This window comes from Podarcis bocagei, assembly GCF_964188305.1.
Source record: "Podarcis bocagei genome assembly, chromosome: 11".
Lineage (NCBI taxonomy): Eukaryota > Metazoa > Chordata > Lepidosauria > Squamata > Lacertidae > Podarcis > Podarcis bocagei.
In genome coordinates this window covers 65,591,424-65,613,447 of record NC_138136.1, presented here as the reverse complement: position 1 = coordinate 65,613,447, position 22,024 = coordinate 65,591,424, and the positions used below count along the sequence as shown (strand labels likewise).

The following is a 22,024-nucleotide window of genomic DNA, read 5'->3' as shown; positions in this document are numbered from 1 at the left end:
GCAACACTCTGCTGCTCGGCTGTGCACCGAGGGGCCATGCCTTGGGTCCCTTGACGGGCTTGCATGAGACTTTGACTTTGCATGCCAAATAGACGAGACACCAAGTGCTGTAGGAAGTCTGGTGCTTGTGGTTGGTTGATGGACCCTATCAGATTTCAGTTTCTTTCGCTTGCCATCAATTTCATCTTTTCTTCAGGCAGCCCAGGAGCTCCCAGACAGCCAGACCTCTCCCTTTGCCATCAGTTCAGGCACAGCAGGGCCTCCCCACCCCAGGATGGCACAGGATGTGACCTACGCTGACCTGCAGTTCATGAAGACCCCTCCGGAGAGGAGCCAGGAGAAAGGTACGTGGAGCCAAGGGGACCAGATCCAGATGCCCCCCTCCATGACTGACCCCTCGGCTCCTCTTCCAGACCCCGGAGAGGGAGAGCTGACCTATGAGAACGTCCAGGGACCCCCCTGCCAGGGGGAGAGGACTCCCAATGCCACAGAGGGAACAAAAGGTGAGTGCCAGCCAGGTCTTAACCCACCTGGATCCTCCACCTGCCATGAGGAGGAGGAGGAGGATTTGGGGGCATTTTGGCCCATTACTTGTCTCTGCAGAGGAGGGGCCAGTCTGTTGCTTCCCCACAAATGAGATCGGCCACAAATGCAGCAGAGAAGCTTGGGTCTGACAGGGAATTGGGGGCTGCACTCAGTTCCCTGTCTCCGCACAGCCCTCCCTCCAGGATCAGGCTTCCTTTGAGGGATGACCCCATCCCACAGGAACCCCAAACTGACCCCACTGAGTTTCTCTTCCAGAGTCGGACCGTCGGTCTTGGTACGCCATCCTGGCATTGTTGGCCGCCTGCCTCTTCCTTCTCACCGCCGCCATAGGACTGGGGGTCCGATGTGAGTAGCGGGTGCCCCCTGCCCAAGCCCATTGAGATGATAAATGGGGGAGGGGAGAGCACCCTTGGGTGTTGCAGTCATTTGATGCAGAGCTTTCCCTGGAGCCTGAGCTCAGAGACAGGGAGCCTGGCACCCTCCAGGCAGAGGGCCTTCTCGGTGGTGGCACCCGCCCTGTGGAACGCCCTCCCATCAGATGTCAAGGAAATAAACAACTATCTGACTTTAGCAGGACATCTGAAGGCAGCCCTGTTTAGGGAAGCTTTTAATGTTTGATGTTTCATTGTACTTCTAATATTTTGTTGGGAGCTACCCAGATGGGCAGGGTGTAAATAAAATATTATTATTATTATTATTATTATTATTATTATTATTATTATTATTATTATTGTTATTATTATTATTATTATTATTATTATTATTATTATTATTGACTCCAGTTGCCATCAGGCCTGGGCAGCATGGCCAGTGGTCAGGGTCAAGGGGAGCTGGAACCCCACAACATCAGGAGTGCACCTTATCATCTCCCCTGATGCAGGAAACGTTTGTACAATACGTAAGACATGCATAGCCCGTGTTTGCATATCTCTGAGCAGCAGCTCCGATGGGCTAAGGCTGCCTGTGTTCCCCCCATCCAACAGAGGCTGGCTCCCCTCTGCCACGCTGCCTGCCTGGCACCTGAAGCTCCCTCCTCCTCCTCCTCTCATGTTGCCCCTGCTTGTGCTCTGCAGACTGGCAGGTCTCAGGGCAGCTGCAGCAGGCGCAGGAAGATGTCAGTGCCCTGGAACGGAGACTGGGCTCCCAGGAGGGCAGCCTGGCCCAGACCCAGGCCCAGCTGGAAGAGGCCCAGGAGGAGCTCCACTCCACCAACGGGACCCTCCGGAGCTGCCGGGCTGCCGGGAACAGGACGCAGGAGCAGCTGAGGCAAGCCAACCAGAGCCTGATGCTCACGCAGAAGGAGAAGGAGAAGCTGCAGCAGCAGCTGGACCAGACCATGAAGAGTATAGAGGACACCAAATCTTGCCAAAACATTGGTATGCCTGTTGCACTCTGCTCAGGAGGCTGGCAATGTTGAATGCTGAATGCTGCATTGTGTTTTTAATATTGGATTGGGAGTTGCCCAGAGTGGCTGGGGAAATCCAGCCAGATGAGCGGGGTATTATTATTAATAATAATAATAATAATAATAATAATAATAATAATAATAATAAGGGTTAGGGTTCGAATCCCCCAACGGGGTGAGCTCCCGTTGTTTTGTCCCAGCTCCTGCCAACCTAGCAGTTCAAATGCACCCCAGTGCAAGTAGATAAATCAGTACCACTGTGGTGGGAAGGTAAATGGCGTTTCCATGCGCTCTGGTTTCCATCATGGTGTTCTGTTGCACCAGAAGTGGTTTAGTCATGGTGGCCACATGACCCAGAAAGCTGTCTGTGGACAAACGTTGGCTCCCTCGGCCTGAGAAGCAAGATGATTTGATTCAACACCATAGTGGCCTTTGACTGGACCTCACTGTCCAGGGGTCTTTTACCTTTTACGTGTCCCCATAGCCCATCCTGTGTGGACATGATTCACGTCATCCACACAGGTGGAAAGAATGTGGCAACTGGGCAACTTTCTGTGTGTGCATCTGCCTGCACTCGGGTTCCTCCTATCAGTCTCTGCTCAGCGGCTGACATGGTCTGCCACGCGGTCTGAACTGGGCCCAACACAGGTGCTTTTCAGAAGGTCCTTGTCTCTGGATTGGGAACATGCACCCCCAGTCCCTCATAGACTCTCAGCCCATGGACGGGGACAGATCTGGGTCCCACTGGAGTGGGTCCACCCTAAGCCGGCCTGAGACCATGTGGCTTTCAGCTCAACGCCTTCCTTTGACCTTCTCTTGTCTTCTTTAGGCTGCTGTCCCCGTGGATGGAATCTCTTCAGGTGGAAATGCCTGTGGATTTCACAGGAAATGAAGACTTGGGCGGAAAGCCAGGAAGTCTGCAAAGAGGAATCATCTCGACTGCTTGTTTTAAAGCCTTGGAGTGCAAAAGAATTATGGGGTGCCACATTCATTGATAAGGTAATACCTTTGGGGTGCAAATGCCTCAGACTTTAAGGAAGGGGGCTGCTGGGGCAGGGGAGTCAAGTCCAGAGTCTAACAGATCAGGAAGAAATATCCACCAGGAGAGGGAGCAAGAGGAAAGAGATAACCCCTTGATTTCTCAGAGCTCTTGCCAAAGAAACACCATAGAACTGGTGGGGATTCAGTGGGTCACTCTAGCCCCCTATGTAGATTGTGAAGGAGAATGTGCACAGGATCTGCTCCTGAAGAAGCTGTGAGCAATTTTGCTCCATATACATTACCTCCAGTGGGCCTTCCTCACTGAATTGTGTGTGTTCTCAAGCCACAAGAAGCCCAGGAGGATGTAGATGTCATACTTTTGAACTTCGGGGGGGGGGAGGGGAGGTATATATTTGTGAGACTTTGTATACTGACCAGGGAATGTCAGGGGTGCTAGACGCCTCTAAATTCAGAGAAAGTCAGAGAGGCCGAGCACGATGGAATCCAAGGCAGCTGTGGTGGGAAACAAGACACTTTGGGGGTGTTGATGCTGTGAACCCCTCCATCACAGGCTCGGGTTGCATAAATGTGCACTGCAAATAGACCATATACACAAAGCCCGGGTGAGCGCCTGAAACCCTTGGGATCTCACACCGCTCAGAGATTGGGGCTCAGAGATGCAACAGTAGACCTTGGCTGGAGATAAGATCAGCCAACTCTCCAGTCCCAGAGCTGGGAAGGGGTGTTTGTGGAGGATTCTGGGACGGGTGACCTGTGGACTATTAGTAACTGTATTGGTTCTGCATACGGTATATGAGCCTCTTAAAAAGGGACGAAGGAGAGATCCATTGGGAAGGAGGTCTTTCCCTGTTAATATTTTATTCTTTCTCCTAGAGAACTCAATACTGGATTGGACTTAAAACAAGCTGGGGCTCTTGGAAATGGGTTGATGGTACGGATTTTGGAGTGTAAGTGGAAGAGAGACTGTGCCTTTGCTACCCATCAAGTCAAATTTGCTTGGGCTGAACAGAGCAGAGTTCCTTCCGTCAGCCCCTCTCCCCCCCCCCCAAATCTGCTGCCTGCAGCCTTTCCCCTTCTTTTAGGGCTCATCCCCACAGAAACACGCTCTTTACCAATGGAAACAATTCCGCAGAAAGCCCAGGCTGACATTTGCTCACTGGGCAAAACTGGGCTTTCTGTGGAATTGTTTCCATTGGTTTCCCAGGAGAAACTGAGCCATTTTTTGAGGTTTTCTGGACAGTCTTGTTTTTTTTCAAAAATGTGCCCAGCCTATTCAAAACAAAACCTTTCCAGGACAATAATTTGGGAGCAAAGCAATAATTCAGATATGAAATCAGTCCAAGTGACCCTGAAGGCTCTGCTCTGCCTCCACAGTCTCTGAACTCCAGGGGCTGGAAAGGACATGAGGGGAGCATTGCTTTGGAGTGTCCCGTTGGGGGCGTCCGATGGGCCCCTGTGAGACCAGGATGCTGAGCTAATTTGCCCCCCTCCCTTGCCCTGATCTGGTATGTAAATTGGGCAGTGTGTGTGAGAGTGGATCTGGCTGAGGGACCGGATTAGGCCAAATTTGACCGGTGCCCCCCACCCACCACCCACCCATCTGCTGAGGTCACAGTGACCTCAGGTGAGCTTTTTGGGCTGTACTTCCATCATCCTCAGTCAGAATGAATGATGGGCAGGGTTGGTGGGAGAGCTGAAGCTCAGAAACTCAGATAACGATGAATGGTGAGGAGGGATTGGGGCTTTGTGCCTTGACTGTCATCTTTGTCTTTCTAGAGCTGAAAATATTGGGACTTGTAGCAGTTCTAGCGGCAACTGCCTTCAAATCAGCAACGGAGCCCTGCAATGGTGTCACTGTTCAAAAAGAATCAGATACATCTGTGAGAAGAACGCTCAATATCCACAGCCAGTGTGAGCTCAGTAAGGTCAATATATGTCCAAAGACCCCCGACAGGCAAGGCCTTCTCTGGAGGAGCCAACATGCCTTTCCCCAGCAATGAACCCCCTTCCTGCCCTCAGGCCTAATTTTTCTGCTACATACACTGAATGTGTGTCTTGTGCTACTCGTAACAGCCATGGTTCCCCCATCCACGAATCCTGCGAACCATAGTTTGTTTGGGGTGTGGAGAGACCCCCTTCACAGAGCTACAGTTCCCAACTGTGTTGGCATCGCCAAAGAAGAAGAAGCAGAAGCAGAAGCTGTGGCTGTAGACACCGATAAGGGAGAGACATGTTTTGTTGCAGCTGGGGCAGAGGAAGGTGCCCGGTTGTGTTGCTGCAGATGCACCAGGGCGTTTCTTCTCTCTTTGCTCCTCCCAGCGGTCATTCCTCTTCTGTTCATCCTGCTGTGAATACACACCTTCCGGTTTGCTAGTAAAGATGAATTACTGTGTTGCAAAACGAAGCATGTCTAAAAAGTGTGTCACCACCAAGACCAGCTTGGGAAGCTGTGCCTTCCAGCGTCAGGCTCCGAATGGTTCCCTTCAGAGAGGGGTCTCCTCTCCTCTCCCTCCCCAAGGCCGGAGGGTCAGGGGAACATTTCCAAGGTGACACAGCCTCTAGAGGGCCACTGCCAAAGGCATTTACAGCGGGACCTCGGGTTACAGACACTTCAAGTTCCGCTAACCCAGAAATAGCACCTCGGGTTAAGAACTTTTCTTCAGGATGAGAACAGAAATAGAGCTGCGGCGGCACAGTGACAGCGGAGGCCCCATTAGCTAAATTGGTGCTTCAGGTTAAGAACAGTTTCAGGCTGAGAACGGACCTCCGGAACAAATTCAGTTCTTAACCCGAGGTACCACTGTACTGGATCTGGAACGAAAGGAAAGGGTGGTTTAGGGTGAGTTGCAAATGGCTTTATTCTCTCTCTACTCGCAGGAAAGTCTTGTTCTTTTTGTTTCATTTCATTATTCAAATTATTGCATTTTGTGTTTCTGATATTGTATTATGGTTTGTTGTTGCTGTTTTTTGCTTCGTAAGATCACTCAGGAAACTGTTACTTTCAGGCAACCGTATAACAAATTTTATTTCTAATTATGAAGATTATACCAATACTAATGATAGTAATAATAAACGTAAGATTGGACCTGAGTGTGAGCTCATGGCTGGTCTCTCTCCTTGGAGAAATGCTGTAACAAATCAGTGGACACAACCTCCCCCCCCCTCTCTCTCTCTCTCACACACACACACACACAGAATCGGAACTTGGCCTCCACAGTGACATTCATTTGCTGGACGTCCAGGGCAGGACAGGGCAGGCTCTTACAACCAGCCCTCATGCTTCATGCAACACTGAACCATAATAGGGTGGTATTCAACTTAAAGTAAAGGTAAAGGTAAAGGGACCCCTGACCATTAGGTCCAGTCGCGTACGACTCTGGGGTTGCAGCACTCATCTCGCTTTACTGGCCGAGGGAGCCGGCGTACAGCTTCCGCGTCATGTGGCCAGCAGGACTAAGCCACTTCTGGCAAACCAGAGCAGCGCACGGAAACGCCCTTTACCTTCCCACCGGAGTGGTACCTATTTATCTACTTGCACTTTGACGTGCTATTGAACTGCTAGGTTGGCAGGAGCAGGGACCAAGCAACGGGAGCTCACCCTGTCGCAGGGATTGACCTTCTGATCAGCAAGTCCTAGGCTCTGTGGTTTAACCCACAACGCCACTCATGCCCCTCAACTTAGAGTAGACCCATTGAAATTAACGAACATGACTGATTTAAGCCTACTATTTCAAGGGCTCATCTCCACTTCCACTGGGGCTATGCCTAGAAACCACATGAGGATGGAGGGGTTTATCAGGCCACAAGCTTGGCATGCGTCACCAGTGTGATTCTGCCTTGAGAGACAGTGGAGTGTGACGCTGGGGGCAAAGGCAAACCTCTGCATTAGCAGCAGCAGCAGCAAAGTGACCCCTCTGGGGCGCAAGCCTGGCTGGTGGGTCTGGGGGTCCTGGGCTGCCCAGACAACCAGACTTCTCTCTCACCTCACTGACGTGGTCCAGAGGAAGGCAGAGCAGGACGCTGGACACCAGCCTGGCTGCAGGCGTTGCCAGAAAGAGGCGTACCAGGCGCCAGCCAACCATCTTAGGGACTCCACTCCAGATTTGTGTAGGGTTAGCCTTTCTTCCGCCGAAGGTGTCCTGCAAGGCGGCAGAGGTTAAGATCAGAGTCTTCCTTCTCCCAGATGGACCAGCCCCACCTGCCCCTCACTTCCCTCTTCAGCACAGGCAGAAATCGCCTTCTTGACCCTTGGACACGCTCTTCATCTCGTCTGCTCAATTTCCAGAGCCTGTCTTCACATGCCGGGAGATTCAGGCGGTAGCCAAGTTGGTCTCACACAGTCAAAATAAATTAAAAAGTTAAAAAATTGTCCAGTAGCACCTTAGAGACCAACTAAGTTTGTTCTGGGTCTTAGCTTTCGTGTGCATGCACACTTCTTGAGATACACTGAAACAGAAGTCACCAGACCCTTATATATAAGAAGAAGAAGAAGAGTTTGGATTTGATATCCCGCCTTTCACTCCCTTTAAGGAGTCTCAAAGTGGCTAACATTCTCCTTTCCCTTCCTCCCCCACAACAAACCCTCTGTGAGGTGAGTGGGGCTGAGAGACTTCACAGAAGTGTGACTAGCCCAAGCTCTCCCAGCAGCTGCAGGTGGAGGAGCGGAGACACGAACCCGGTTCCCCAGATTATGAGGCTGCCGCTCTTAACCACTACACCACACTGGCTCTCGTGCCCATATAGTGGGAGGGTGGGGTGGGGTTTTTCTCATAAGGGTAGTGGGAGATGGGTGACTGACTCAGTGGGTATGGTCAACCTGTGGATGACTGTTAACGACTGCAATTAGTCCTACAGGAAAAAGCAAGGAATAGTATGCAAATGACCCAAAATAGCTTTAGCATGTGTAACGAGACAAGAATCCAATATCTCTATTCAGACCAGGGTAAGTCATATGCAGGGTAAGTCCCTAACTCCTCATGGGTTGGAGACCCATCGGCTCTGTTAGGAGTTTGGCCTACACTCGAGTAGGACTCTGGCAGAGACACATGCCCGACTGGCATGTTCTCTCCCTCTTGGTCTTTTGTTCGGGAGCTTCAAAAGCTTTCTTCTGCCCGAACATCACAGCAACCGATGCCAACTGACACCGGCACACTTAGGGATCCGTGGAGTTTGCGCATTTCGTGTGACAGACCTCAGCAACTCAGCATTTTGGCTAATCTACTTTATTTGCATATAAACACACACGAAGCACTGCAACACGGCTTCCTCTCTCTCTAGCATCAGACAGCAAAGAACAAAGGACAATAGTCCCACTTCACAGAACACAGGAACACAAACATCCTGTCTCTGTCACTTCCCACTCTGTGGAGTCAAACATATACCGTCATGTGAAAGACAGCAATCCCATGACTGCAATCATGGAGCAGGAATTCTAACAAGCTCCCCTCACCTTGTTTAGCTGGCTGCTTGAAGCCGTTCCTGGGGTGTAGCCACTGCCACCTGCTGCCAGCTTCTAGGAGCCACTGGTGAGAGCAGAGTGCAGGGTGGGGACCAAAGGTGCTCAAACGACCCCAGAAGGAGCAGGATACGTCCCCCACCAGAGGTCCTACCCCTTCTCTAGCACCTCAACAGTAGGATGAAGCAGCAGCAGAAGAGGGGGAAAGGCTGATGCTACACTCGGCTGCATCCACAGAAGTCTTGTGTCCTGATCCAAGCAAGTAACAGTACCGCTGTCTCCTGCCTTGGTGAGACCCCGCCTGCAGTCCTGGGCATCCCAGTTTAAGGAGACTAAGGACAAGCTGGAAGGTGTGCAGAGGAGGCAACCAAGAGGATCACGGGTCTGGAAGCCAAGCCTGATGAGGAACGGTTGAGGGAGCTGGGGATAAATAGCCTGGAAAAGAGGAGACTAAGAGGAGAGAGGAGAGCCATCCTCAAATATCTCAAGGGCTGTCACACGGAAGAGGGAACAAGCTTGTTTCCTGCTGCCCCGGGGGGGGGGACCCGAAGCAATGGGTTCCTAGGATAGAAAAGGAGGTTTATAAACAGAAGTTGGGTGGCTGTGGTGCCTGCATTGCTGGGGACTAGATGATCCTTGGGCTCCCTTCCAAGCCTACAAGTCTATGATTCTATGATTCATCTCTGGGCCTCAGACTAATTCACTGGTTCAGGAGGGGAGAGGGCCTGGAACCGCAGGGGGGCAGCGTGGGGGGTGTGTGTGTGGTGTGTGTCCAGGTTCTGCTGGCGGGGCAACACGCCCTGCAGGGGAAGCCCCTTCCGTGGGCCTGTGACGCTGACTTGCCCGATTACGAGAAGGAGCAAAGGGGAAAGAGGAAGCCATGCTCTGATGCGCCACGGTGCGCCGAGGGGGCCGTGCAGCTGGCCTGGGTCCCCTGAGGAGACTGCAGGGGAGGGGGAAGGTAGGACTTTTATTTTCAGACACTGCAGGAAGTCTCTCACATTTCACTTTCTCTAATTTGCCACCACTTTCCTCTTTTTTCTGCAGAGAGCCCAGGAGATCCCCCCCAGCCCAGCCTCTCCCGTTGCCACTAGTCCAGGTGAGACAGGACCCCCCCCCCCAGGATGTCACAGGGTGTGACCTACGCTGACCTGCGCTTCGTGAGGACCCCTCCGGAGAAGAGCCAGGAGAAAGGTACACAGAGCCGACCGGCCCCGATCCCCTCACCAGGGTCCCCCTCCAGGTCCCCCCCCCGTGACTCACCCCTTGGCTCCTCTTCCAGACCCCAGCGAGGGAGAGCTGACCTATGAGAACATCCAGGGCCCCCCCTGCCAGGAGAAGAGGACTCCCACCCCCACCGAGGGCACGAAAGGTGAGTGTCAGCCACGTCCTTTTTATATATATATTGGTCTTACATAAATTTATACATTATAACATTAACCATTAAAATGAAAAGGTTCTTTTGAACCTTCGCACTTCCTCCCCTCCCTCCATGGCTTCCATTTCCAAAGAAAATGTTTTCTTTTTCTGCATCTTTTTTCTGTTATCTATCTGTTGCATATTCATAGTTTCCAAAGTTCATTTCACATTATAAGTGTCATTGCATCCTTGCCAATGGTTTTAACTGTTTACAGTGGTCTTTTCAGTATGTTAAAAATTATTCCAGTCTTTTGGGAATACAGTGGGGGCTTCTCTGAAAGGTAAGGACCCTGTTTCTCTTTCAAAAGAGGACCCCTTTGATTACAACTGGGGGCCTTGCAGCCACAGAACTGACAGAGGCTGTGTTTCCCCCACTGAAGCAAAAAGCTCCATCAACCCCAAAGGGCTCTTTCAGGAGTTTTGCAGAAGTTTTTTTTTAAAAAAAAAAAAAACCACACACACATTTCTCAGAAATCGTCTGAAAATGTAGGCTTCTCTTTTTTAAAAAAAACCAATCGGTTTCTTATCTGCCTCATCCTCTGCGCTCACGGCAAGGAGCCCATTAATATAGGTTAATAATACTACCCTGTATTGAAACAGCACATCTTAGGTAGGACAATTTAAGTGCTCAAAAGAACCTCAGGTGAATTTGCGACTTTAACCAAAGAATTCTATGTATGGTTCTTAATGGTCTTTTGTTTCTCAAAGGCCTTAATAAAGGGAGTCACAGCAAACCTCAAACAGGCAATGCAGGCATCACGACTAAAGAATCCTCTTCAGATGGCCAACTCCCTGCAACGGAGGAATCTTTCGCCCAGTGTGGGGCTTGAACCCATGACCGTGAGGATAAGAGCCTCAGGCTCTGCCAACTGAGTTCCCACTACTATTCGGCAGGCGCTGTGCAAAGAAACAGTGACACTCGCTGCCCAGGAAGCTCACAAACTGTGCACCTAATTATATCTTTGCTTCTTTTCCTCCTTGCTGGATTGGGGCCCTCCTTGAGCAGTTTCTACTGCTTAATATTGTTATGAGTTTGTGGAAGGAAGGGTGTAGGCAGTTGTTAAACTAGAAGCCAGGCTAGCTTCCTGGGTCAAGGGATCGCCTGGGTGAGCAGCTATTAGGAGAACAAAGGAAATGGGCTCCGTGCAAGAAGACAACTGGGTGGCCCCACGCCCTCAGTTTTTTAAAAAAAGATTATTTAGCCCCACATTTCTATCTTAGCTTCTCTATCCCCTACACCCATTCACCCTCCACTAAAAGCCAAAGAGAAGATTCAGGAGTCCTGTTAATGGCAGTTGCTCAATATTCCCACCACCAGGAAAGCAACCGCCACCTCCACCTCCACTGCTGCAAGAAACAGTGGGATGAAAAGAAAGAAGACATTGTTCTCTCCTAACTACCCTTCAGTGTTGAGCTGCTTTGAGGAAGGCAGAGTTTGACCGCATCTGGCTTGGGTTATAGTGCCTGAAAAGACATCACTATGCATTGATGTCCTGGCCATTTCACAAAAAGATGGAGTTGCACAGGCTCTGACAACCTCATTGGGAACTTCGCTGTCATCATGACCAAACTCAAGGCACCGAGTCTCCTCTTCATAACACCTGATGGGCTTAGGACCCTCAGGATCTTCTGGGCCAGAAGCACAAAGGATTGGACCCTGCAGACCATTTAACTCACGAAGTGGAACCAGTAAAACGTCCAAAAGGTTACACACAATACAAACGGTTCAGCTTTCACTAATCAGTGTCATTGGCTGACCCCCCCCCCCACTCCCTCAGTTCAGAGATAGAAGGACAAAGCCTCAGTTTAGAGTCAAAGGGGGCAGTCGTGTGACTGTAGCACCCTGCTTGTGGTTAACACTTAGCTGGAATGAAATATTCAACGCAGCAACAGAGAAATTAAAATAATAATTTATTTGTCAGACAAATAAATGAGAGGCACAGTGGTATATGGTTACCAAGCTCTGGCCTGCCTCCTGCCATTATGGCCAGCCCTTATATTTCCTTAATCCACCCCCCTTTGCTGCTCCTGTGGCTGCCTCTGTTCAATCAGCCTGCTTGAATTTCCTATTGGCTGATTGCTATAACCAATTTTAAGATACACCCATATCCATCCTCCTGTCCTTATATGGAACACAAAGAGCTATATATTGTTACATCTATAAATGACAAATAAGTAGTAATATATCTTACATGTGTCTCAACAAGGAATCTTAATTACCAGCTCACCTCTTGCCTTCCTTGCCCTCCAAAACAGATGGTTAATAATTTTAAAATTTTATCTTGAACAGATGTCAGAGACCTTGGGTTCACATAAACATTGAAAGATCTCCTTCATTTGAAGGTTTCTAAACAAATATTTGACAGCTAATATATCAGGAGAACATTTGATGGCGTCTTCCTGTCTAGCAGGGGGGCTAAACTGCTGGCTGACTTAATTCCAGGATAAATACAACTCTTCTAGCATTTGTTAAATCCTTTGCATAATTACATTTAAGCAAATATTTAGTACATAACATAGGTAGCCTTTTAAGAAGGATAAGCCTTCTCAAAGGAAAGGATGGACCAGTTTACAGCCTCAAAATAAAATAGGAAGAAGCTTCTTTTTCCCCAGCCAAGCCAGTTGCCTTTGTTTTCCATGTGCCCTTGGTCTTTTGTCCTGTAGCTCAAGTTTAAGGCACATGGTTTTATTTTACTGTTTACCTACCACTTTTACAACTTAGTTGTACTCTACAGCATGCAAGGTTAGTGACCTGCTTCTCAGCCTTTTTATGACCGCAATAAACCAATAAACCAAAGATAAACATCTTGCCAAAGTACTTAGGCAGTTGGTCTTCTGCCTGGCATAACATTTGAAAATCTAAGCCCATTTAATTTAGGAACCTGATCAAGATATAAGCCAATATATGCCTTGATTAAAAATGCAGTCTATATTCAGATGCCACATGACTTAGAAGGAAAGCAGCAACCTTGTTGTTGAAAGTTAAGAGCATTGCTATTAGCAATAGCTCACAGCTTCTATAGCCTACATGTAGTGGGGGCATTTCAAATGAGAGTTGCCATAATGATCCGTAGTTTAAAGCAGAATTCAACAGGTTTGGGGTCTTCCTAAAAAAAAAAAGTTCAACAACTTTTGGTGTGTCCTGGTTTTTCCTTCTTGAAAGCTGGTTGGCACTCAGTAAGTAAAACTTACAGCCCTTTATAGCATAATTATCACCAACAAACCAGGCAGTTCTAGGGCTGGGGAAATCCCTAGCCCGTTTTAAGGGAAGTCTTTGGGGTTCGGGGCCTTCCAGAAAGGAGACAACAGGCACCTCCAAACTGTTCTGGGGTCATGAACAGGCTGCCCATCCTGGGTTTTTCTGGGTTTAGAATGTTCTTCATCCTGAGATTATATACCTCCAGATTTTCAGACTTAAGAAGGGCTCCCAAAGAGGCTTTAATTTCATGAACCTTTTACTCAAATTATCACTGGACCCTTTTCAACTATGCAGAATATAAATCTGGGGGGAATCTTGGGGTTTCCGCAGCCATTCCACCAGTCTGACTTGGGGCAGTGGCTCTCCTCATCTTGGGGTGTTTGGGCTCTGCATGAGAGGGGGCCCCGCCGAACAAGAGGAGAGAGGACCCCAAAGGAGCCTGCTCCTTCCCCACAAATGAGATCGGCCACGACTGCAGCAGAGAAGCTTGGGCCTGACAGGGAATTGGGGCTGCCTTCAGCTCCCTGTCTCCACACAGCCCTCCCTCCAGGATCAGGCTTCCTTTGAGGGTTGACCCCGTCCCACAGGAACCCCAAACTGACCCCACTGAGTTTCTCTTCCAGAGTCAGACCATCGGACCTGGTACGCCATCCTGGCATTGTTGGCGGCCTGCCTCTTCCTTCTCTCCACCGCCATAGGACTGGGGGTCCGATGTGAGTAGCGGGTGCCCCCTGCCCAAGCCCATTGAGATGATAAATGGGGGAGGGGGGAAATGTCTGTGAACCACCCTGAAATCTTTGGATAGGCAGCATATAAATTTAATAAATAAAATATAATAATTGTCGCAGGCATTTGATGCAGAGCCCACCCTGGAGCCTGGGCTCAGAGAGGGTCTGCCTGGTGCCCTCCGGGTAGTGCTAAACTCCAGTTCCCACCAGCCCCAACCTGCATGGTCAGTGGTCAGGTTCAAGGGGAGCTGGAGCCTCACGTCGGGAGAGTACCTCACTGTCTCCTCGGATGTGGTGGTGTTGCTGTTTAGTCGTTTAGTGGTGTCCGACTCTTCGTGACCCCACAGACCAGAGCATGCCAGGCCCTCCTGTCTTCCACTGCCCTCCTCATGTTGGTAGCCTCGAGACCACGGCCCCACCATCTCATCCCCTTCTCCTTGTGGCCTCCATCTTTCCCAATATCAGGGTCTTTTCCAGGGAGTCTTCTCTTCTCCTGAGGTGGCCAAAGTCTTGGAGCCTCAGCTTCATGATCTGTCCTTCCAGTGAGCATTCAGGGCTGATTTCCTTAGGAATGGAGAGGTTGCATCTTCTTGCAGTCCATGGGAATCTCAAGCACCGTAATTCAAAACTCCCCTGATGTAAACCCCCCATTTGTATTGTTAACAGAAAAATCCGAGGGCTCCCTTGGACAAAAACAAAGACACCAACCAGGATAACTTGGAGCAAAACAGCAGCCTGTAGGCTTGGCCTTTATTGAACTGTTGCAACAGGGTGTACCCCTCACTTGCAGGAGAGAGGAAGGACCCAGAAAAATGGTGTGCAAGGGCTTATAAAGACTTTTGAAATTCCCATCCTGTAGATCAAGACCACCCCCAGAAACATCATGCATACATCACAGAAAGGAGGGGTTGAGGGAGGAGTTGTGGTGGTAACCTGAGTGTCCTGTCACCTGTCCGGTTCCTCCTTTCCCCCTCCCCATGAGTCACTTCCAGGAGACAAAGGGGAGTTGGCAGTTTCCTGCCCCCAGAGGGAAGATCTGATTATTGTCCTTTGTTTCAGTCCATGCTGAATCCACTCCCATATGCAAGTTCTTTGTGATCTTGATGGTCTTCTGTCTGGGACCATCAGGGTTGGCATAGCAACTGGGCAGGGCTCCTGTGGATGTGCTGGGATGCTGAAGGGATTATGGCTGCCCTGTATCAAACCTTCCCCATTTTGTAGTCCTTCCTTCATGGAGTAAAATAAAAGTGGAACAGTGCAAATCCGATGTATGGTTGATGTTCTATGAATTTATAACAGAAATGTGGCGTATGTAGTGTGTGAGTGTGTGTGAAGTTTGTACAAACAGAATGATTGGGGGGGGGGGTTCCTGCTACAGTATCTCTCTGAGCAGCCTGCCTTTGGGCACCCACAGTGGAGCCTGGCTCCCCTCTGCCACGCTGCCTGCCTGGCACCTGAAGCTCCCTCCTCCTCCTCCTCTCATGTTGCCCCTGCTTGTGCTCTGCAGACTGGCAGGTCTCAGGGCAGCTGCAGCAGGCGCAGGAAGCTGGCAGTGCCCTGGAACGGAGAATGGGCTCCCAGGAGGGCAGCCTGGCCCAGACCCAGACCCAGCTGGAAGAGGCCCAGGAGGAGCTCCACTCCACCAACGGGACCCTCCAGAGCTGCCGGGCTGCCGGGAACAGGACGCAGGAGCAGCTGAGGCAAGCCAACCAGAGCCTGAGGCTCACGCTGCAGGAGAAGGAGAAGCTGCAGCGGGAGAAGGAGGAGCTACAACGGGATAAGGAAGAGCTGGAAGAGGAGAAAGAGCAGCAGCAAGAGGACAAAGCAAGGCTGCAGGAGGAGAAGGAGACCGCTCAGCAGCAGTTGGAGGAGATGAGGGGGAAACTGGAGCTACTTATAACTTGCCAACAGAAAGGTATGTCTGTTGCATTCAGGTCAGGAGGCTGGGCAGGCTCCCTGCGCACCGTATTCTATCACCTGCCTCTCAGGTGGTGGAAGAGGATTGGGATCACACAGGGCAGGGTGGCCCAACCTCTCAGAGCACGTGGGCTGCAGGAGTACACACTGAATTAGATTTCAGTACTGTATATTAAAGTGTTCACAATATAATCAATATTTTTTAATGTACACAATTACAGTTGTACTTTGGATCTCTAACGCCTTGGCTCCCGAACAAATCGGCTCCCGAACGATCGAAACCCAGAAGTGAGTGTTCTGGTTTTTGAACGTTTTCCAGAAACCAAACATCCAACACGGCTTACGCAGTTTCCAATTGGCTGCAGAAGCTTCCTGTAGCCAATCAGAAGCCACGCTTTGGTTTCCAAACGTTTTGGAAGTCAAACGGACTTCCGGAACAGATTCTGTTTGACTTCCAAAGTACGATTGTAATATGTTTAATTAAATATATATAATTAAATATACATTTAATACACACTCAATAGATTTAATGTATTTATTTATTTATGAAACAAATAAATGGAAATACAAATAAAATACACAAGTATTTCCCGGTTGCTGGGCAGGGCAGGATTCAGGCAGCTGATGAAAGGAGGAACAGCAGCTGGGAAGGGTCTGGGCCAGCCGGCTGAGGAGCCCGGTCAACAAGGAGCCCTTGCCTCTGGCACAGCACACTGGCCTTTGCCCCCAAGTGCCACGCCAGCCAAGGCACTTCCTGCAGACCCCACCCCCACCTTCACATGGAGAGAGGCAGGTCCTGTGGAGGCCAGGACCCCCTGCTCCAGTCTCTCCACTGGATTCCTGTGCAGGCGGCACTATGTCTATGATGGCACCTGCAGACTTAGCCTGCTGCCCGCCGGCAGAGGAGCACCTGCAGATTCCCTGGCGGGGGCCCTGACACTCCTTGCCCACCTGCCAAAGCCCTGGCTCTGTCTGGGAATACATGTGGAAAGTGTCCCCTCCCCCATCCAGCTTCTCTTTGGTGTGGGCACCATGATCCACGTCACCCACGACACCCCCTCTCCCTCTCATAGACTCCCAGCCCATTGACTGGGGACAGACAGGGCCCCACCAGAGTGGGTCCCATCCTAAGGCAGCCTGAGGCCACGTGGCTTTCAGCTGAACACCTTCCCTTGACCTTCCCTTGCCTTCTCCAGCCTGCTGTCCCCAAGGATGGAAGTTATTCGGGTGGAAATGCCTGTGGTTTTCATGGGGAATGAAGACTTGGGAGGAAAGCCAGAAAGCCTGCAAGAGGGAATCATCTCAGCTGCTTGTTTTAAAGTCCTGGAGTGCAAAAGAATTATGGGGTGCCACATTCATTGATCAGGTAATACCTTTGGGGTGCAAATGCCTCAGACTTTAAGGAAGGGGGCTGTTGGGGCTGGGGAATCAAGTCCAGAGTCTAACAGATCAGGAAGAAATATCCACCAGGACAGATAACCCCTTGATTTCTCAGTGCAGATGCAACCCCTCCCCCATAAACTGGAAGGGGTACCATGGCACATTCTGTGTGGGGTTCACAGCCATGTTAGCCAAGACTACCAACTTTTATTTTACTGTAGCTTAGAAGTATTTATCAGCATACTATATTTGCTGTAAATGCTGCCTGCACTGAAATGTGAGGAAATGGATTTTTGTTTACTAAAAACATGTAATTCAGTCTCTGAAACAGATGTGAACAAGAGGAAGGTCAGCAGACCACAAATAAAAGGGGATAAAAATGTATAACTGCCTTATTCCTAAACTTCAGTAAGCTGCAAAAACATTTAAGTGTTTTATTCTGCTAAAAAGGCTTCACATCCCGTTTCCTTTTTTTATTTCACCCACACATGTGGGATAGAACATTTTAAAATTCATTTTACACAACTAATCCTCAATTCATATCTTCTGCATTCTGGACCTGGGTCTTCTTCCAGACCACTCTCCACCTGAGCAAGGTGTGTGCTGGGGTGACCATAGGCCGGAAGCCAACCAGGGCACCGGATTTTGTAGTATCTAATTGCGCCATAGCCAGATAGAGAAAAAGCAAATTTTCCTGCTACTCTCTAGTTTCCTGTAGACTCTAATTAACTGTATTGCTTTTATATAAGAGTCTCTTAAAAAGTGAGAAAGGAAAATCTCATTGGGAAGGAGGTCTTTCTCCATTAACATTTTATTCTTTCTCCTAGAGTGATCAATACTGGATTGGACTTAAAAAAGTCTGGCAACCAGAGTCCTGGAAATGGGTTGATGGTACGGGCTATGAAGGGTGAGTGGAAGAGAGATGGTCTCTTTGCTATCCATTAAATCAGATTTGCTTGGGCTGAAGAGAGCAGAGTTCCTCCTACAGCCACCCCTGGAATCTGCAGCCTTTCCCCTTCTTGTAGGGCTTAGCCTCACAAAAACCCACTCTTTACCAATGAAAACAATTCCGAAGAAAACCCAAATTGACATTTGCTGTGATTCATGGGTAAAGATCCGGTTTTCCTGGGGAAGGTGGCAAGGCAAAAAAGAAAGGTGCTCAGACATGGACTAGGAAGGTGCAGACTCTAGAAAGTCTGGGTGAGACCATGGAGAGCCAAACCGCTGGTTGCTTAAGCTTAATGTCCTCCACTGAGGAGCAGCAACATGGCTTCACTGTCACAAACTGCTCATTTCAAGCTCTGCTACCCAAGATCAATCTTCAGGAGAGCCACACTGAGCAGCAGCAGTGGGGAAGCTTTTGCGGCCTGAGAGTTATTTTCCCCATGGGGAACCTTCTTGGGGGCCACATGTCAATGGGGGTGGGCATGGCCAGAGGCAAGATGGACAGAGTCACAGCTATGACACTTCCCCTTGTTGTACAGGGGGCAACATCAAGCCATGCAAAAGTCGGACTTCTCTGTACATCCTGGCAAGCAAGAGGCATGGTCAGAGGTCAAGGACATATTCCAGCCAGGCAGAAAAGCTCGGGGACTGGCTGGGGCCTGAGGAAAGCCCTGAGGGCCAGAGAGGGCTTGTTTGCCCTCATGCATCCCAAAATGGCTTCTCGGGTTACCTAGAATTGGAAGATGGAAAAGGGAAGGGAGAACTGTTTGCCACCTGCACGCTGACGACACCTCAGCCCCAAACTCCCAGAGGCTTCATGTTGACTGGGGGGGGGGGGGGACTGATGGACTGGATCGTTTTCTCCCCACCTGCTCACAGGCTAGGTTTTACCAGTACCCACCCCTGTCTCCTGATGTCACAGGATGTCCTTTTGTTGGCTGCACACATCTTCAGAATCCCCTTTCAAAGATCTGTTTAGCACAGCAAACAGTTTATACCTGCCCCATACCTGCTTCCTGATGTCACATGATGTCACGTCTACATCTGGCACAGGCCATGTGGGTCCCTGCAAAGGCTGCTGGACTTCAGCTCCCATCATCCTCAGTCAGCAGGGGAAATGGACAGGGATGATGGGAACTGAAGCTTAGAAACCTTTGCAGAGCAATACTTTGCTGCTCTGGACTCTCCTCCCAGAAGATATTTTGCAGCCCCCAAACAGGCTCCTCCTAAACTGGCCACCACTGACAATTCAGATTCTGCAAAATTGTGGCTGGTGCAAATGTGGGCAGCTCCACAGAGACTCATTTTGGGGTGGCTGGGGGAACTGAGATAACAATGGCAAGGAGGGATTGGGCCTTTTTGCCTTGACTGTCATCTTTGTCTTTCTAGAACTGAAAATATTGGGACTTGTAGTGATACAGGCTACTGCATTCAAATGAACCAAGGAGCCCTGGAACAGTGTTACTGCTGGGATGTAAAGAGATTTATCTGCGAGAAGAAAGCTCGATATCCATACCCATTGAGAGATCAGTAGGGCCAAATTATGTGTGGACTCTCTTAAAGGTAAAGGTAAAGGGACCCCTGACCATTAGGTCCAGTTGTGGCCGACTCTGGGGTTGGGGCACTCATCTCACCTTATTGGCCAAGGGAGCCGGCGTACAGCTTCTGGGTCATGTGGCCAGCATGACTAAGCCGCTTCTGGCGAACCAGAGCAGCGCACGGAAACACCGTTTACCTTCCCACCAGAGTGGTACCTATTTATCTACTTGCACTTTGACGTGCTTTCAAACTGCTAGGTTGGCAGGAGCAGGGACCGAGCAACAGGAGCTCACCCCGTCACGGGGATTTGAACTGCCGACCTTCTGATCAGCAAGTCCTAGACTCTGTGGTTTAACCCACAGCGCCACCCGCATCCCTCTTAAATGACCTGAAATCTTTCTCTGCAAAAACAAGAAGTATATTGGGGAGGGGGGAATGACTTTCCAGATTGTTCTTTTTCAGTGTAAATCCTGTAAATAAATAAACTACTGTAAACTGCTTGAAATGCGGGAGCTTACCCCTCTGCAAAACTAGTCTGGCAAATATCTGTTAAGCAGAGGGGACCTGTCAACAGAGCATCTTCTGTATATCAATAGGTATAAAATTGGTGAATGGAATTCAGGAACCAAGGTATTTACAATTTCAAAAGAATAGCTCAGACTGACCAAAACTACCCCTCTGCAGCACCACACATCCAACTCAAGTGGTGTAACGCTGGAAAGTGTCAATCACTTCTCCTACCTGGGCAGTTGTCTTTCCACAAGGGCCGACACTGATGCCAAAATCCAGCACAGTCAGAGCTCAGTGAGTGCGGCTTTCTCCCAATTGAAGTGCAGAGTGTTTGAGGACTGGGATATTCTCAAGGAAACCAAAATGCTTGTTTACAAAACTATTGTACTACCAGCCTTACTGTGTGCTCGTGAAACATGGACCACTTATAAACACCATCTCCAGCTCCTCAAAAGATTCCCTCAACGATGTCTCCGGAAAATTTTACACATCACTTGGAAAGACGGGGAAAGTTCACCAGTGTCAAGGCAATGATTCTTCAACATCAACTTTGTTGGACTGGTCATGTTGTTCAGGTGCCTGATTATCGTCTTCCAAAGCAATTACTCTATTCCGAACTTAAAAATGGAAAGAGTAATGCTGGTGGTCAACAAAAGAGTTTTAAAGACTCTCTCAAGGCAAATATTAAAAAATGTAGTATAAACACCGAGAACTGGGAAACACTGGCCTGTGAGCACTCCAGTTGGAGAACAGTCTTTGTCAAAGGTGTCATGGGCTTTGAAGACACTCGAACTCAGGAGAAAAGTGCTAAGAGGAAGGCACATTTGGCAAACCTTCACCGTGATCCACTCCCGCCCGGGAACCAATGTCCCCACTGTGGAAGGACGTGTGGATCCAGAACTGGCCTCTACAGTCACTTACACATTCACTGTGAAGACCCTGTTCATGGAAGACAATCTTACTCGGCTACGAGGGATCGCCAAAGAAGAAGAAAATTGATGAATGGGATTCAGGAATTAAGGTATTTATTATTTCAAAAGAATTGGCCAGATTGGTCAGATAGGACAATCAGTACACAATTATTGGATATCTTGACAGACAGGAGAAAAGCCACAGATTCAAATTTCTGTTGTAGACCCCCTCTTAGTTTGATCCTTTTTGAGTGGTCCTTGGCTAAGGGGCTGGGCAATTTCTAAAGCCTTCAAAAGTTCCTGCACACCTTTGTCATGGGTCCTCACCACCTACCAAGGAAGGTGGGTACAGTTGTTGCAACAGAATAGTAAAGATCTGCCTTGCTTTCACTGGATCCTGCCTTAGCTCCTTCTTCTCTGACAATATCGAACGTGGGGGATTCTTAGTCCCTAAATGGGGAGTTAGGGATTCCAACCATATTGGGAAGAACAATAAGAGCCATTCAGCAGTTGAACAGACTCCTTTGGACATAGGGGACAACTCCTAGGGGGTTATTTGAGGGGGCTGGGCTCCCACAAAGCTGATGGGCATCTCCATTCAAATGCTGTGTGTGCACTGCATCATGTGATCGATCGTGTGGGGTGGGGCTTACCTGGGCCCCTACATTATTTTATTCAAGTTGGCATCCCTGCCCTTGGAAGCTGGTGGACTCTCCTTCATTGGAAGTGGTCAAGGAGAGGTTGGGTGGCCGTCTGCCAGGGATTCTTGAGCTGTGGTTCCTGCATTGCAGCGGCTGGGCTAGATTCCCACTCTACATTCCCATTCTTCTAAGTGGGGTGGTGCCCCACCAACCTCCGTCTCCCCCTACCCAACTCCCCACCGGCCTGCCCAAGGGGGTGGTCCTGGCTGTTAGCGTCCTCCTCCTCCTCCTCTGCTCATCCTCAGTGCTGCTCCATTGCAGAACTCATCAAGGGGGAAGGATGGGGACTAAATTTCTGTGTTCAATCTCCATTTCTGTGTTCCATTTCCAGTTAATTTTATTTTTATCTTTATGTTTATAGGTTTGA

The 22,024-nt window shown here is 49.5% G+C and overlaps 2 protein-coding genes across 2 annotated transcripts; both read left to right on the top strand.

Annotated features, from left to right (window-relative positions):
• The first annotated feature begins 41 nt into the window (after positions 1-41).
• Positions 42-5,995, top strand: LOC308597287 (B-cell differentiation antigen CD72-like). Its single transcript, XM_081213138.1, has 6 exons — positions 42-503; positions 802-891; positions 1,620-1,922; positions 2,781-2,950; positions 3,827-3,900; positions 4,730-5,995. The coding sequence occupies exons 1-6, from the start codon at positions 275-277 to the stop codon at positions 4,866-4,868; spliced, it is 1,005 nt and encodes a 334-aa protein (XP_081069264.1). The 5' UTR covers positions 42-274; the 3' UTR covers positions 4,869-5,995.
• Positions 5,996-9,293: 3,298 nt separating this feature from the next.
• LOC308597291 (B-cell differentiation antigen CD72-like) lies at positions 9,294-21,346 on the top strand. The gene is made up of 7 exons (XM_081213143.1): positions 9,294-9,602; positions 9,691-9,780; positions 13,650-13,739; positions 15,262-15,669; positions 16,868-17,037; positions 17,879-17,958; positions 19,386-21,346. The coding sequence occupies exons 1-7, from the start codon at positions 9,533-9,535 to the stop codon at positions 19,528-19,530; spliced, it is 1,053 nt and encodes a 350-aa protein (XP_081069269.1). The 5' UTR covers positions 9,294-9,532; the 3' UTR covers positions 19,531-21,346.
• Positions 21,347-22,024: the final 678 nt, after the last annotated feature.